The sequence below is a fragment of the Typopeltis vanoorti genome, chromosome 1 (assembly GCF_054136105.1).
Source record: "Typopeltis vanoorti isolate ZY-2024b chromosome 1, IOZ_Tvanoo_1.0, whole genome shotgun sequence".
In the NCBI taxonomy this organism is placed as follows: Eukaryota; Metazoa; Arthropoda; class Arachnida; order Uropygi; family Thelyphonidae; genus Typopeltis; species Typopeltis vanoorti.
In genome coordinates, this window is record NC_143549.1 from 124,890,797 (window position 1) to 124,909,213 (window position 18,417).

The 18,417-nt window shown below is 32.8% G+C and overlaps 1 protein-coding gene across 3 annotated transcripts in view; it reads left to right on the forward strand.

Moving 5' to 3' along the window:
• Positions 1-569: 569 nt before the first annotated feature.
• Positions 570-18,417, forward strand: part of LOC150110390 (uncharacterized) — a 100,854-nt gene continuing 83,006 nt past the window's right edge. For 2 of the 3 annotated variants that reach the window (XM_090393478.1, XM_090393474.1), the window contains exons 1-4: positions 570-619; positions 2,608-2,778; positions 8,548-8,606; positions 12,929-13,057. In XM_090393478.1, coding sequence (XP_090249604.1) covers positions 2,688-2,778; positions 8,548-8,606; positions 12,929-13,057 — 279 coding nt within the window. In that variant the 5' untranslated portion in view covers positions 570-619; positions 2,608-2,687. Of the gene's footprint in view, positions 620-2,607; positions 2,779-8,547; positions 8,607-12,928; positions 13,058-18,417 lie in introns of those variants that run through there. The other variant, XM_090393462.1, reaches the window with a different exon arrangement.

Consider the following 18,417-nt stretch of genomic DNA (forward strand, 5'->3'; position numbering starts at 1 on the left):
ATGTATCGTCTCCTATCAAATAAAATTAAATATCTACTACTAATAAACATAACAGTTGGAGTTTTAATCTGTAAATAGTAGCACCCTGACAATGGATTCAACTTTAATAAATGAAAACTACCACAGAAGAAAGAAGTAAAAGCAAAATCTTTTATTATTTGTACTAAACAATAATATTTTAAAATATAAACAAAACAGTTTGTTTCGGTCGAAGCAATAACATTCACTTCTATTATTTTCGGGTGTTCATAGACCACTTTGGGTTGCGTATTGAATAAAATCAGGATTCGTATGAACAGCGTACAGATATTTCGATTGCTAAAGACGAAACTCACCGAATGCTAATTAAACTGTTTTTCATCCTTGTGTATCATTATCTAAATTCGTTTCCGACACACTCTACGGAACATTTTGTGTAGAGGTATTTTTGAAACTTCGCATCTTTACTGCAGAACTCATTTTTTTATTTGCTTTTAGATAACAGTATACGGTTTCACGACTTTTGCAATTGTTCCACATCCTCTTATATGAATATATAATCTGCTACAATATAATAAGTGTATCAGTTTGAGAAAGTAAAGCTGAAGAAGCCTCATCTGTTTTATAGGATATCTTAAAGGTAAGTTGTTTAAAGTTCACTATGAACTGATTCGATGGGGTTTTTATGTCATATATAAAAGATATAAAAGGATAGAAGTGAAAAATTCTTATAAAATGTAAACATATGCAAAAAAGCGAAATATTGTGCGAATAAATAAATAAATTATTGTTTGATTTTTCTTTATGTTTAAACAATTACTGACTGACATGCAAGATATTGAGTATAATGATCACTTCTTACATATTTTGAAGTGGTCTCTCTCTATGTGTGTGTTTACCTTTTTACAATGAACTGTGACTTACAGATGCAATACGTTTAAAATGTGTAATATGCAGTAAATTTTACGTTTATCTAGTATGCAAATAAGCTTAGTTATTTAGTAAAATTTACATTTTTCAGCGCGTCTATTTTTTAAGATACTCATAATGCAAAGCTTATAAATTTTACCTAAACAAGTTAGTTGCCTTAGGGGAAAATACTAAGGAAAGTGATCGGATCTTACTCCACCTTTACCATGAGTTGCCTCAGACTTCCACTACATGCAGGCGCAAACATGAGTTACTTGGGAAAAAGGATTAAAACCTAGCTTATAAAATTGCGTGATATCTTTAACATAGTATATACCCAAATTAAACAACTTTCTACACACACACACACACACACACACACACACACACACACACACACACACACACACACACACACACACACACACACATGTATAATGTGACTTCTGTCTACAAAAGGATGCAAACTTGTAATACATTAATCCCATGAATAGGCTATTAAAACAGTACGTTTTTTTTTTCATTTACATCGTTTACTCTTAGATATATAACTATGCTGCCTAAATAATTAAACTGTATCACATGCTCCATTGTTTTTTCTTCAATAACTATATTTGATATAATATGATCTTGACCTGCAAATTTCATGACTTTTGTTTTCATTTGCGAAAGTTTTACATTGCATTGTTGGCTTATTTTGTTTATTAAACGAGTATGTTTACTATTTTTTTCTTTGTCTTGTAATATACTCTGATCACTGCTTTCATAACATTCTTTCTGGTTAACTGAATATATTGTTTAATTGTTGTTTATCATATTTTAATAATTTCATTATTATATATACTGAATAGATTCGAAGTTAAAATACATCCCTATCTTACTCCTTGATTAATTTTAAACTGCTTCGTTAATTTATAATCTGACTGTACTTTAATGTAATTTTTGAGTCTTTGTGTAAACTTTGTATATCTTGGACTAAACGAACCAGACTTCTTGCTTTATCATTGAGCTGCATAATTTTCTTTATATATTTTTTCAAAGGTTTCCTCATAATTGGTAAAAGTCAAATTAGTGTCCAAATGAAATTGTCGTCTTTTTTTCAATAATTTGTTTTAACACATAAATATTGTTTATATATGAACTTCCATGTCTCAAACCATTTTGTTCTTCTGAATGTAGACTGTATACAATAATTCCATGTATTTTTTCAAACCTTTACCATATATTTTGTAACCTGCATTTAATAAAATTATTCCTCCGTAATTTCAGTTACCTTAATCTCCGTTTTAAATATAGCTAAAACGTCCTCTTAAAAACCTACAAAATATATGGTTAGGTGTAACTATTCCTATTTCATACAATTTAGTACAACTATAATCGGTAAATATTTTGGCATTCCCTATGATTGTGGAGTTTCATCATTGTAAGTAGAAATGGGAAAAGTTAAACTGTTAACAACTTTAAACATAATAACACATCGATATGAATTTCTTTTAATTACATTTTATTTATTATTTACTATTTTTATTGTGTATTTCTTGAATAAACTGAAAACTTTCATACTTTTCGAGTCTAAAAATTAAAATTTGCTTCATAAAAATAGGAAAGTTTAATGATTGAATATTGAAACTTGTAGATCGATAAATAATAATATCATGTGTTAAATAACAGTATATACTATTACTATTTTTAACTTAAAGAATATATTTCCAATTCCAGGCATTGTTTTCTTCAGTCATATTGAACACAGCAAGTAAAAGAATAATTCTCCTGCAGATTTCCTTTTAATCTAACCGACAATGTTAAAGTTTATTGTTTTCACAGTTCTTGTGACGTTTGTGGTTTGTGGAGTTTATGAATTCGACGTATTAGTCAGTCGTGCTACATGTAGTAAGTTCTGTAAAAAATTAATGAATTTATTCAAATTTACCTAAAATTTAAATATGCTTACTTGCTTATTTTGTAGTATATAATTGCTTAATTACTTACCTCAGAATTTAAATATGCCATATTTTTTTCTATTTCCATATTTCTCTTCATAAACACTTAATGAACATAATAATAATAAATGCTTTAGTTATAACTCAACATATCAAAGATTTTTCATTAAAATTGAGCAGCATTTTTAGTTCTTCAGTCTGGGTTCAAGATGTAAATTGGGATTTAATTTTTCCTAGGTACAGAAATCACAAAGCATTTAAAGTAACTTCCTGCTCAAAGAAAAAGAAACAAACCATGAATTTTAATTATTTTTCGTTTGCGTTTTTATATTTTTCGCTAGATCACAGTTAGAGAAGTGTATTTTTTTAGCAAAATTCTTTATTCTATTTTATTATTTCAAAAAAAAGTGAATAAACATATTGCTAAAATATAGAGGGAAACCTATCAATAAAGCAAAGGTAAGATAATAAGTGGAGAATATTATGAATTCAGTAGTATTTTATTGTCAAATATATAGAAAACTTTAAGAAGGTTTCGAACATTTATTGTTCATGTATATGTAACAGGTATGTGGGTTACAAGAATTGATTGAAAGAAGAAATATAAAGCGAATAAAATACAAATATACAAATATATATGAAGGAGCAAAATGTTGTCAAATGTTTGCAGTAAATGCAGTAAAAGGATTATGCAAATTTCACTGTGTTTTAGTTTAATTATTATTATTCTTATTTTCATTGTAACTCGCTACATATCCAGCTGGAATGAGTGACGCAGCTCGCTTACCCCGTCGAAATGTTATTATTCCATTTTGTCTGCATTTAATGTAATTATCCGCTTGTTTCGGCTCCGATAGCGCCAAAATTTCCCCTATCAGCGACTTTTGGTACTAAATCTTCTTTTTCGCGGAAATCATCTACCCATGCCTTCAAAAGTCTCAATATAAAATTTGTCTCATTCCATTTATTGGTTTTAACTACAGATGCCTTCAAAGAGGGAAAGTTATTTTATGGCCACCCTACATTTGGGTAGTTGATGATTTACAATGTGAGACCACTCTATTCATTGGGAAAACGAAAGTATCTTAAAGTACCATGCAACGTCACTCGCACATTATATGAAACGTATCTCATTCACGTTATTGGAATAGAAGTCCACTCGTCAGTGAGATTGTCATTATGCATAATATTTTGCTTCTAACTGAGGGTAACAAAATAAAATAAAAAAATATGCAGTTGCTTATTAGTCTTTGTAGTAATTAGTCACACAACTCTAATTCTACAACAAAATTGCTAAATAAATTCCTATGGTGTAAAGATTACAACAGATTATTTTATATTCAATGCTGACCTTCTAGAGCTGTATCGTATTTATAATGGTGTTTGGGTGGAAAACAACTGGGTGTTGTAATCCCGTCTAGGATGAAGAGAACTTTAATCATGACTTTTCAGTTGAATGTGAATAAGTCGATCTCATTCGGGAGTGGCATTATTAGATAGAAGATGTTCAAAAGATGGTTTTTGTGCATTTTCATCGATGTACCCATCCATATTATGGAGCATGGATTTTTTTTACCTCCCTCCACGGCCGGTAGTGCAGTTTAAAAATATCTGGCCACTATTTTGTGGCCGATTTTGTTACATTTTTTAGATATTGTTATCAGTTTTTAGATATTATTACATTTTTAGATATTATTAAATTATATTTTCAGATATTGTGGCATTAAATTCTCTAGTTGTTACCATTATTATGTTTATTTCAATGAATTTCGGTATTTATTCAGTTTTTATGAACAATCACTAACTTCAGATCAAGCTGAAGTTTTTTTTCACACTGTTGAGAAAATCAGAGAGGAAAATTGTTTTTCTTGGATGTTCCTGGTGGTACTGGGAAAACATTTTTACAAATTTGTTATTAGCTAAGTTGAGAAGCCAAGGTAAAATCCCTCCATAGCATCCTCAGATATGGCAGCTACTCTATCGCATGGTGGTCGATGTGCTCATTCTACCTTCAAAGTACTCTTAAAATATGATACACCTTTGTGCAATATATCGAAACAAAATAATTTGTCGACATTATTACAAAAGGCTTCTTTGACTGTTTGGGATGAATGTACAATGTCCCCTAAAACATCTGTTTGAAGCGATGGACAGAACACTAGAGGGATATCAGATCAGATGATCAAAGAATGGGAGGAATAACTGTTTTATTTGCCAGTAATTTTCGAAAACGCTACCAGTCTCATCTAGCGGAACCAGGGTGGACGAAGTGAATGCCTGCCTCAAGAAATCGTCAATATGGAATGACATAGATATTTTTTACTCTCAAAAGCAATAAACGTGTTCATTCCCTCTCCTCAAAACTTTTAAAAATTGACAAAGTTGAGACATCGTGTAGAGACGGATAAATTATATTAACACACCAATATATTGGGAACATTATCTGAACTGTTGTGCAGTGTCTATCCATCTATTGAGAACATACTAGAAAAGTCGCCTGCTTGGTTCAGGAAGAGAGCTATCCTCGCACCTCTAAATGATGCTGAATAATGATAATTATTCTCTAAATATTACCTCAATAATTAAACAATAAAATTAAACTCTCAATAATGAACGAGTTAGTTCTTAATAACGTTACTGGGTCTGTTAGTGTTTACAAATTAGTGGATACTACTGTGAATTCAGATGATGCAGTTCAATTTTCTATGGAATTTTTAAATTCGCTTAATCCATATGGGTTGCCTGGGCAAATTAAATTGAAAATAGGTGTTCCTATTATTTTGCTCCGAAATTTGCATTCGCCCAAGTCTTTGCAATATAACTAAGCTTCAAGTGAAATTGTTGAAACCGAATATGATAGAAGCGGTGATATTTACAGAACCCTAGTATCTGAGAATTGTCTTCATTCCTCGGATACCCCTCATTCTTTCAGACTGTCCATTGTCTTTAAACGGTTACAATGTCCAATAAGAGTTTGTTTTGCAATGACGATTAACAAAGTTTAGATTTAAGAGGTAAATGTTTCAAACACGGGCAGTGATATGTGGCATGTTCTCGAGCTAGCATCCTGAGAATTTAATTATTTTTGTTGAATAATATAATGTTGTTTACAAAAAAATTTTATAATGCTCACAATTCTACACCATGACGAAAGCACCAGTTCCAAATACTCGAGTAAATACACTGAAGTGAACTGCTGGCAGTATAAGTTCATCTCAACGAAGCGGTAGGGCTCAGCTAGTATAATACTAAATCATAATAACACTAACCATGCACTTAACGACATGGGACTGACAATTATTAACATTTGTTCATAGCATTAATCTGTTTAAGTCAGAGAAAAGAGTCTGTATTGAATAGTCCACACAATATACAGGGTTAGCCTAAAAGAAATAGACACATTCAAAGTTTTACAGAAAGAAGAGTTTTAATAGCAAGGCTGAAATACTTACACGGTTTGAAGAGTACATCCTGTAGTTTACATGGGTAAGTTACAAGTGTTCTATGTGTGACCCTTTTGTAACACAACAAATATCAATGCGATAGTCCAGTTCTTCCCAAACACTTCTCAGCATGTCCATGTCAACAGTCGCAGCAGCTATTGTGATGCGTTGTTTAAGATTGTCCACACCTGTAGGGAGGGGAGGAACAAAAACTCTGTCCTATATGTACCCCCATAAGAAGTAGCCACAGGGTGTTAAATCCGGACTTCTTGGTGGCCAATATGTAAGAGCCATATTCTGGACGGTTGAACGTCCAATACAACGACGAGGCAAATTTTCATCCAGGTAATTTCTAACTTCAAGGTACCATTGCATCGGAGCGCCATCTTGGACAAACATGAAATTGTCATTGTCTTCTTGTAGTTGAGGAATCAGCCACGCACGTAACATGTCTAGGTAAGTTATTCCACGCACTGTTTTTTCCTGGAAAAAGAATGGTCCACACGCCTTTTAACGGGATACAGCGCAAAAAACGTTCACTTTGGGTGAATCCCTCACATGCTCCACTACAGCTCTCTAGTTTTCAGTTCCCCATATACGAACGTTGTGTTTTTTCACTGTACCACTGATGTGGAAAGTTGATTCGTTACCGAAAATTAGCCGGTCAAAAAAATCATCACTTTCTTCACTCCGTTCCTGCATGTCCATACAGAATGAGTGAAGGAGGATTTTGTCGTTTTCATTGAGGTTCTGCAATAATTGCAACTGGTAAGGGAACATTCGTAAACGTTTGCGCAAGATATTCCACACAGTCTTTTGTGGAACTTGAAGTTGTAAACTTTCACGTGTTGTCGACTTCTTCGGTCTGCGCGTGTAAGTCTTACGAACACGAGTCACTGTTTCCTCGGATACAGATGGTCTCTCAGGATTTTCCCCCTTGCACAGGCAACCAGTTTCCTTAAATTTCTTGATTGAATCGTAGATTGACTGCCTTGTGGGTGGTTGTTTACCATACCCTGTTCTAAAACGACGCTGCACGACAGTAACAGAATTTGTGTTTGCAAATTCAATCACGCAGAAGGCCTTCCCCACCTGGCTAGCGGCCATACTGCTCGACTCACATCAAGGGCGCTCATGTGTTGCTGACGTCACGAAGACAAACGAAAAGCGGAGGTCGTAAACTTGAGGACTTTTTCTATAAAACAGTACTGAATACTTTCTGATGTAACAAACAAATTTCAATTTATAAAGGGTTTAAACTGTCTATTTCTTTTAGGCTAACCCTGTATTAGGACCACCAAGGTATTTCACAATTAACAGTTTTGTTCCTTAAGATGGTGAAAGATGGTCTAGACTGAGGGGTATCCGAGGAATGAAGACAATTTCTCCGACACCAGGACATGTAAATGTCACAGCTCCTATCAGAATAAGCTTAATCTCTTATCAAATTGAAAGCCAGTATTATACAGTGGGAATATGTGATGTGATGTCTGATATGCTGTTCTTTTAAACATGTAGATTGACGTGGAGAATATTCGAGCAGGATAAAGTGTCTTGCCGTATTGTTGGTGTCTTTCGATATGTTCTTTATGTACATTCCAATAAAAAGCATTCCTGACATCAGAGAGAGAGAGAGAGAGAGAGAGAGAGAGAGAGAGTGTCTCTCATCCATTTGAATACTTCACTAGAACACTTACAGATCTACTGGATGCATGACTTATCATGCGGCACAGCATATATCCTACAAAGTTCAAATATCTTCTGCAGTTCAAGCCATACAGTGTAGTGGCATGCTTGATGCTACAGGAATTCAACGAATCATTCGGATCATGACCGTAATATTTCGGCTGGATGTGTGTTTCACTTATCACTCGATCCAACTACGCATCATGTGTTTCCCTCTAGACCATCCCTTTGTTCAGAGTTCTGAATTCTACGATACAGTAGTAGTTACTCTCATTTTCTTAGATTATCCTTCTTCATTCATCAATCTTTGATTGTATGATAGTCATCAACTATTTCATACCATAGGTTTACGTTACATACTCTTCCCAAAATATTCTTGAATATAAACAAATAGATCATTCAACCGTTTTTTTTTTTTTCTTTTTGAGAAAGATATCAGGGTTTTCACATTTGAAATTCAAAAATATGTTCACTTTATAAAACTCTCCTTTATAACTTTTAATCATTACTGTTATGAGATTTTAAAAAAAAGAGTTGGCCATTACGATAACGTTGCATTGTTGTAATATCTAGTTACATTTTTATTGCAGTTTTATCTGAGGAAGTTCAAATAAAATATCTGCATTGCATGGAAGAAAATTTCAATGGCGTAAGTTGTACACTTTATTTCATTAATATGTGATTTTAAACTTAGCTGCATAGAAATATGTGAAGTATATATTCATATAGTCATATAATTAAATTTTAATATTTTACTTATGTGACTATATAGTCACATAGAAAAAATTTTAAAATTTACCTACGTGACTTTTCAAAAATAAATAAAATATTAATATCTAAATAATAATAATAATAACAATAATAATAATAATAAAATATTATAAATAAATATCATTAAATAAAATATTAATAATGGTCTGCAAGTTGTCCAACTGTGTCAAGCACACTGCAGACAAGACAATAAAAAAAAAAACAGGTAGGATATTGTGTATGACCACGAATGCTAAGAGTATCAGAAACAAAGAGTTTGTTGCCTTGGACGATATGTTGGGATATCAGATTGTAGGTATCAGCGAGACCTGGCTACCAGAAACAGACATACTAACTGGTGTGTAAAGGATACTGTTATTGTAGGGAGGATAGAGAGGATAGGAGAGGAGAGGGCGAGCTGCTAATGATATCAGATGACTTGAATCCAGTTAGAGTTGAGAGCTTTGATTGTAGTGCTACTGCTAACAGTATTTTATGCGGCAGTGAATTTGAAGCCAGCTGGTGTGAGGTGATATTTAACATGATCAATTACATAGAAATGTGTTGTTACAGACCTGGTCGATCGGTCGTACGGATGAAGAAATATATCACCAAATAGAAAAGATGAGCTCGAAAAGTGTAATCATAATGGGAGACTTTAATTATACAAATATTGATTGGATAGCGGTAGAATCTCATGAGAAGAATGAAACTGGATTTTTGATATGTTGCAGTACAACGTCCTCAAGTAGCATGTGCAGAAGGAAATCGAAGTCATAAAGTGTTAGAGTTGATTATACTCTCATAATCAAATCTAACACTTTATGTTAGATTTGATTATGATTATGATTTGGCGTTTCAGTTAAAGACGTAACTATTCTGCCTCCGGTTGGTGAGAGTGATCATGCGGCACTCACTTAGAAAGTGACTAAGATTATGAATGTTCCATTCAGAAAGGGTTATATGCTGAACTCTATCCTCCCTACAAAGTAGGAAATAATGACTAACTAAGAAGTACTATACTGAGTTCAGAGGAATGGGATCGGTTGTTGGACGCGAAGAGCATCGACAGTGTATGGGAAGATTTAAACAATACTTAAATGATGCGATATTGCAATGTGTTCCGAAAGTTCGAAGAATAAATAGGGTAGGAGTCAGATGGAGTGTAATCTATTAAGCAGGAAATTCGCAAGAAAATAATGACGTAGAAGGATTACGATTTGCATATAAATGACGTAGAAGGATTACGATTTGCATATGGATGATGTCGAAGGATTAGGATTTGCATAAGGCTGATATGAAAATTATAAGTAGCAGTCTAGAATAGTCACAACTGTACGGAAAGCAAAGTCTGATTATGAAGGAAATCTGGCTCGCGTGCTAAAGACAACCCACAAAAATTCTGACGATATGCTGCAAGTAAAAGAAAAAATCAAAACGTTACTCAAAGAATATATCTTCTGAATGCATATGGCGTGAGGGTAACATATGCAGAAGAGGTTGCTCAACAAATGAGTGCCCATTTTGTTAAAAGCTCTGAACCTGGTGTAAGAAATGTCTAGCTCACCGCTATCTCTTCCCTGGATACAGAAACTCAGGTGTATGAGGAGGAGCTATTATAGCTGTTGCACAAAATGAATAAGAATAGAGCAATTGGGACAGATGGGATATCAGCACGTGTGCTAAAAAAGAGTATTCAGTTGATTTGGCTATTCATTTTACCAGGCTGTTTAATGAGTCTCTAAACACGGCAGATTCTGCAGGCATTGAAAAAAAAAAGTATGGTAATTCCATTGCACAAGGGTGGTGCAAAGACCGATGTATCCAACTATTGACCAGATAGTATCTCAAAAGTGGTGGCGAAGATATTGAAAAAATTGGTGAGGGATCGCATTCAGAAATGGGTGGACAGTGAATCTCTACTTTTCAATGAGGAATTGGTTTACTAAGGGAAGGTCATATTTTAGCGACTTGCTCATATTCTAAAACAATGTTACGATTGAACTAGACAAAGGGAAGGGATATACGATGATACTTTCGTATTTTGCTAAGGTCTTAGTAAAATCCGCAGGTCTGGTCTGGTCTCCTGGTTTCCGTTTTGAATCTGATATAGTGGAGAAAAGCGCAAAGTAGAGCGTTAAAAATGATATCAAGATTGTGGAATAGTGATTATGAAGACAGACTGGGAATTTGTAGACTGCAAACACTTAGCAAACAGGAGAAAGAGGGGTGATATGATTGACATTTACAAACTTTTGATAGGTCATACAGGATTTCAGTTGATGGAATTTTTCAATTTATGAAGGGTGGGGAAAGGACAAGAGGGCTTCCTTGGAAATTAAGATTGAATGGAATTAAGAAGTAATGGCGAGATTTTTTATTCACACGGTGGTGTGTGATTGGAATGGATTGCTTTGGATGTCGTGAGTGTAAGCTGTCTGTATGAATTCAAGAATAAGTATGATAGCTGGCGCGTGAAGTATTATATGTAGCTTCCCTCAATGAGTCCCTGACTACCTGGAAGTCTATCTTGATAATAATAATAATTATTATTATATTAAAATTCCTTATATAATTTTTATTGTTTAAAACTCTGTGTTTGTAGAAATACAATTTTATTAATACAGACCAGTATTTTACAATAAAAACATTTATTCAAACCTATTCTTATCAAATAGCAAGAATTCTAAGAGCCCACAACATCAGAGTGGTCTTCAAACCAACCACCAACATCAGACAAGTTTTAAGATCTCCAAAAGATAAAGTTCCGTTCTACAAATATCCAGGAGTATATTACATTCCCTGCTCCTGTGGTCTTTCCAACATCGGAAAAACTTCACGAAGTTTATAAATTAGACAAAAAGAACATGTTGGTGATGTAAACCACAACAGAAGCATCTCTTCCGGCTTAGCACATCATTTCTGCACGTCTAACCACACGATAGATTGGCAAAACACCTCCATGCCATATCTCGATGACGACTACAGGCATCGTGTATTTAAGGAAGCCACAATAGTACTAATAACCGGCGGAAACCTCAACAGAAATCAGGATGTAATTCTAAACAGTTCGTGGAAAAACTTGATCCTCTCTCTCAATCAATCTGAACTACAGCTAGCCAGTAATCACATTACAAGTCTACAACAAACACGCATGCATGATAATGAATAAGAACAATAAGTCATCTCTGTCACGCGAAACGTGTAATCATAGATACTAGTTTGGTTTACAACGTTTTTATGTTCCTTTTAATTTGCATTTACTAACTTTCATATCTCCGTAATGCCTTGAAAAAGCCAGACAGTTTGCTGGCGAAACTGGTAGGTTTGGATAAATGTTTTTATTGTAAAATACTGGTCTGTATTAATAAAATTGTATTTCTATTATAAAACGACCAAAAATGTATATTTACTCTGTGTTTGTTTGAACATTTTATGGTTTATACCTTAATATGAACCAAAATTTTAAATTAAAATTGGATCGAACATGTCAACAATAAACGCAAAGTATGCTAATCATCAAATATGGAAAGTACTGTCTATAGTGTATTTTAAAAACAATTAAGAGCATTATTATAATTATAAAGCCCGTAACTCATTTGCGAGTACGCTTACTTTGGTTCTTCGATTAGAAATATCTGGATTCAATTACTATGGCGCTCTATTGTTGTAGGGCTTTTTAGTTGATGTTGAGTTAGTCAACCTCATGCCGAGTAATTGGATTTTTCCACTTCGATTTTTTTAAATGTAACAACATGCAAACTGGCCTGAAAACATAGGCAATTTACAACATCATTAAATACCCCTGCCCATAATAAATACAGCTGGGAAATAGCAAGCCTACTGAATTAAAATGGCAGTAAGCTTCTCATTAAAGGAACTTTCCATGCTAAGGAGGGAAGATGTAATCAGATCAAAACTTTTACTTGTCAAATAATTATATTCTAGTATTTATTCTTGTAACTTTCTTTTTTCACTTATTTTTATCTTGAGTACATCCAATGCTGAGAACAAAGGACACGAAAATAATTCTTAAAGTCAATATCCGGAAATAAATCTATGCGATCTTACTGGTATTTTTTCGAAAATCTTATTGGTTCATTATTAATTATGTCATTATTACTTTTCTACCTTCATAACTCACATACAATTTTATCACTAATTAATAAACAGCAACAGAATATGTCAAATATTCATCGTTTTTGCAATTTATTTTTCAAGTTCGCAAGCATCCTTCTGCGGTGCCTTCCTGATGTTGGAACCTCCACTTCCAACTGCTTCAGCAAGATTGTGAAATTCTGGTGTTCCGATCTCTATATAGATTGCCTTTGCAGCATCAATACTACTGAGGTAACTTTTTAATGTAGTTTCTTAGAATACACACACGCGTACCTCTGCAGATTTAGAAATAATTCTTTATTATAAAAATAGAAAATCATAACTAATTAAAAAAAAAAAAGAAACATTGAAATGTAAAATAATCACTAAATATACTGTAGCACTTTCTTACACTGTTCATTTTAGTGCATGTGCACTTAGAGCTCTATTTCTTACATAAACATTTTCCAAGGAACCACTTTGTATGAAATAAAACAAGCGCCTATTGACTTTCATTATGATAGAGCGATTGAGTTTTTTCAGGAAACTTGGATGTAATAAAAACATATTAGATTTTTTCTTCTTTCATTAAGATTACTAAACGCTATTTTTCACTAATGGCATATATTTCAAGATCATAATTCATATTTCATTTCGAAATACACATAAATAATTGTTTTGTACTTTAATTGAAAAAATTGCCTTTTCGTTCTTAATCAGGACATTCTTGATATCCTGCCATTTCTCTTACTTGCGTTATCATCTCTGTAAAAGAGGACCACTTGTTATTGAGCATAATATAATAACTTACAGATATCTGAAAACTTATTACAACTAGGATCAGTTGTTGACCAGGAAGCAGTGTGACTTCGTTAAGGAACGATCGGTTATAAAATTGTTTTCATTTTTTTTTGTCGAAAGATTATATCGTAAATATATCACGATAATCGACAAGTTGTGATATATATATATATTGATGTGGATGTTCCACTTAACAACTAGTATACAGAAATGTTCCAGTTAAACATGATGATTAATTATTGTAATTACAAATAGTAAATGTGTTAACGGATAAACGACAATAATGTAGAGCAGTTATTTTAAGAGATGGACAGTACGGGGCCGGATATCTGGAGTTCCGTGTTAGGGATCTTGTTGCCTGTATATTAATAAATGATTTACGTTCAAATATTAACTGAAATTCCTAGTTTGCGTTTGACGTGAAACCTAATAATGTAGTCTTTTTTCTTATTCTGATGTACTCGTACTTAGTTATTTACAGGAAAATCTTAAAAGATTGAAAAATTAGACAGGGAAATGAGGTTAAGATTTTAATGTGCAGAAATGCGAAAACTTCTGGTGAAAGGTATTTATAAAAGCATTTAGTTGATGTAGTAATCTTTTTTTTTTCCCTAGTCGCCGGCAAATACGATTGCATTCTCACCCGTGGCGAGTAGCTGTAGACTGGACAAAACAGAATATATTTTTTAATTTAGTAATAATAATAATAATAATAATAATAATAATAATAACTTATCCAAGACGGTACTGCACATCAGCATGGGGGGGGGGGTACTTGGATGAGTAAATTTTTGCCTCGCGAATAGGGATTTGCACAGTTCGTTAAGGCACACACCCACACCCACACACCCACACACCCACACACACACACACTCGTATATTATATTACTTGTCGCTATGTAATCTTGCTTCAAATCAACTTATGCCAGATAGCGCAAATGGCTTGACTTTAAATGTTCAGAATTGGACGGTAGATGTCGAAAATATTACTTCTTAAATGAATAAATAAAACAGAAACTGGAGTGCATGAACGATCAGAAAAATCCACAGACAGATCATTTTAGTATGAAGTTTGTAATGGACAATTAGAATGAGTCCAATCCCTGGCCATAAAATGAATCAAAGGAACCTGCTATAAAATCTTTGCTTTACTACATTTTTCATATTAAGTACCTTGCACAGGCATTAAAGAATATAAATTATATGCTTTATCGATAAAGATAAAGCAGAAACAAATGCCAAGGTGCTTTTTTATCTGAATAGACAGCATCTTGAATAATAGCAATTAACTCTATTTTCTGTTGTTCTTGTTATTTATAATGAATATTTATCTAACTCTATTCACTAAATTACACAATTCTGTAATATGATGAAATATTAATCTGTAAAAAAAAAAAAGAAAAAAAAGAGTACATTACTTCATGAACAAATACTCAGGAGCATTGACCTTTTTTATGAAGACATTTTTATCTATATACTCGTAAAAACATAAAAGATGAGAGGCGCCTCTTTGAATGAACTCTGGTATATAACTGACGTCTGTTCAACTAAATAGTTAACATAACGTAAATTAAATGTTATATGGGATACTTTCTATTATCTTTTCACAAATACTTTGGTGGATATTTTTACTTCCTGGAAATCGTTGATATATTGAAATCCACAGAATACACAGACCGGTCAGGGATAGTGATTTAAAACACCCATTCCAATTGTTTTAGTTCCGTATACGTAGATCATATCCAATAAATAAATAAACAAACAAACAAACAAATAAATATCGCGATTTTTATCTTGAAAACAGCATTTAAAAATAGACTGTAGAATTCACTATTTCAGACATATTATGTTTAAGCTTTAAGTCCCCGTAATGATGGTTTTGTCTTATGCCATGTCTTTCCTAAAAGCCATGATTCATTAACAGCTTGAACTCCCTATACAGTAAACTGATGAATGAGGCATGGATGAAATCTTTTCCATAATAATATTTTAAAATTTTTGGTATAATGAATAATTATTATTTTCTCAGGAAGTGTAAAAATATTTAGACAGAGTTCTGGTGGGGAGCGAAAAATAAAATAAAGCTCACTCATCCAAGGATTTTCAGATTTCTTATTTGTCAACCAGCTACTACAAAGGAATATGGATAGATCGCGTAATTTTCGAACACTGCTTCATTTAAAATTGTTGAGGACACATTTTAGAGGATATATGCTATTAGGTAACGAAATCAGAAAATTCGTATGGCAACAGAGAGAGAGAGAGAGAGAGAGAGAGAGAGATAATAAACTCATATCTTTATAGATAACATTGAAAACATTTCCTATAGTACTTGCTTCAGTATTACTCTATGATTAACAATGGAAAAAGTACTATTCGCCGAAAACATCAATATTGTTTAGCCCTACTTCCCCACATCATCCGATCGCTGTTTGATAGCACTTAGAGAAAGAAAGCCCTTCTTTGCTGAAAAGCTTTATCACCGCGCATTACTCAATTTTTAAAACCACTTATCGTGACACGCATTAGTCAAACGATGCTTCCAACTGAATGACGCAAGCAGTGGCGGCTGGTAAGAATTGGTAGTAGTGAAGCCGCAATGATACCAGCCCAAACTGCAAGTAAATCACGCTTTCCTCCCGCTACGTTATCCCACAGGTAGCGGTTTGGTGTGGTCTGCATTGAATGCAGTTCTAGCGTTGAGTACACTAGCCAGTACTGACACTAGCCGTAGCCTATTGGTTACAGCACATTGATTATTACAAAATACAAACTATCGCTACAAAATGAATTATATAAAATACTATCGAGCGGTATTGTAAAACAAGAAAACAACGGCTTTTAGATAAATATATAAAAATTTAAGAATAGCGATAATAAAACAGGAACTTTCATTTTATGCTCGTCTATAATGGTTGCAGCTCTGCAACCATTATAGACCACCGGCCGCCGAAGCAAGTATAGTTCACACTGGTACACTAAATTTCCCATAGATGGTGCTATCTGTCACGCATGGCGTCGTAAAATCGGCGCGAATTTTGTATGTCAGGCTGGAAACTTTTGGGAACCTACCTCGTTGTTAAAAAATCACACTGAACCCAGAGAAGGTTTGGTTTTTATATATACTGAACATAGCTTATTTATTATTATTATTATTATTTAAAATATAAAAATGTATCGTTTCGAACTGTTTCAACAACAACTCCCCTCCAAAAAAAAAAAAAATCCCACTTGTAAATAGTGGAGATCCGGAATACTGAATTTCATTATAATTTATTCAACGGGAGAGTGGAGTTGTTGTATATGTGGACAACACAAATTTAGTAAAATGTTTATGCATTTTGTGAAACGCATTTTAAAAACTACATAGAAATATAAGAAATATAAAGATTTTCTTATGATCGATGTTAAACCCAAACCATTTAAGTACTTGAAGAAACGGGGAAGAAGAATGTCTCTTGGCCATAAGTTCCTTGGGCGTTAATGTTAAACAAACAAATTAAAATTTTAACTTATAATATTACTATTAAAATTTATAATTATTCTATTAGAAATGTGTTAAAATACTTCTAATAGCAAAACTTCCATCCATTGCTAGCAGTACGGTTTGGTTGGAATTTGGTCTGTTGGTTGCATTTAACCTCCAGTCAGTATGTATGGTTCGCAAATATCATCATGTAGCACAAATGATTATTTTCATTTGTCTATTTTTCTATTTTACCCTCCAACAGGGTTGAGTTCTCGTAGTCCACTGAAAGCTTTCATTGGAGCACAATTAATGTAGTAATAAACAAGTATAATATGACAGTTGTTATTTATTTATTTATTATTATCAAACATCTCTTGAAGTGAAGAGCCATTACAATTAATAAATCTGCTAACTCCTTTTATCCCCCAAAGGGCAGATATCTTTCTTATCTAACTTGTTTGTGGGGAAGAGGCAACCAACCAACCTTCGCCCTCAGCCAATCATAGATAACGGATTGAAGATCATCAAACTGATCGCAACATAACTCACTCGATTTTTAATGTTTGATGAATTTTCATTATTTTCAGTGTGCTTTTTTTTCCTCATATATATATATATATATAATATATATATATATATATATATATATATATATATATATATATATATATATATATATATATATATATATATATATATATATATATAGATAGATATATATATATATATAGAGAGAGAGAGAGAGAGATGTATATGTATATAAATTACATTATTTAATTATAATATTATTTAAACTTTATTATTTTAACATTATTATATATTAATAACAATATAATTCAAATTATTGTAAATACTAAATTATATAAATATCAAGAGGATTTAAAATTATTATATGTATGGACGTTCATAATAGTTTGGTAGAATTAAAGAAAAATAATAAATTGAAATTACTTAATTAATTTGCAACCTTCAAAAGAAGAATGATATAAACTGAAACCAGTAATTGGTAGAAATACAGCTGTTTCAATTTTTTACTCTAGGAGGAAAATAATCCAGACTGTTTTGTTTTCATTGAATTTTTTTGTGTCATCTCCTTTTAAATTTTTTCTTTTCTGTTATAAATGCCACATCTATCCCTCAGGATTTGTCATGTTAACACATTTTTTGGTAGTCAATAAATATCACTTCAATTTAATAGTCTACAAATATAGTTTTAATATCTTTTGTTAAATTCAAGTTGTTCTTCCAAACGAACCGTTGTGCAATAGTATTGATAAATATCAAGAATTATCTGGTCTTACTTAGCTAGCTGTCCTTACATACTAGGTAGCCAGTGCCTCAA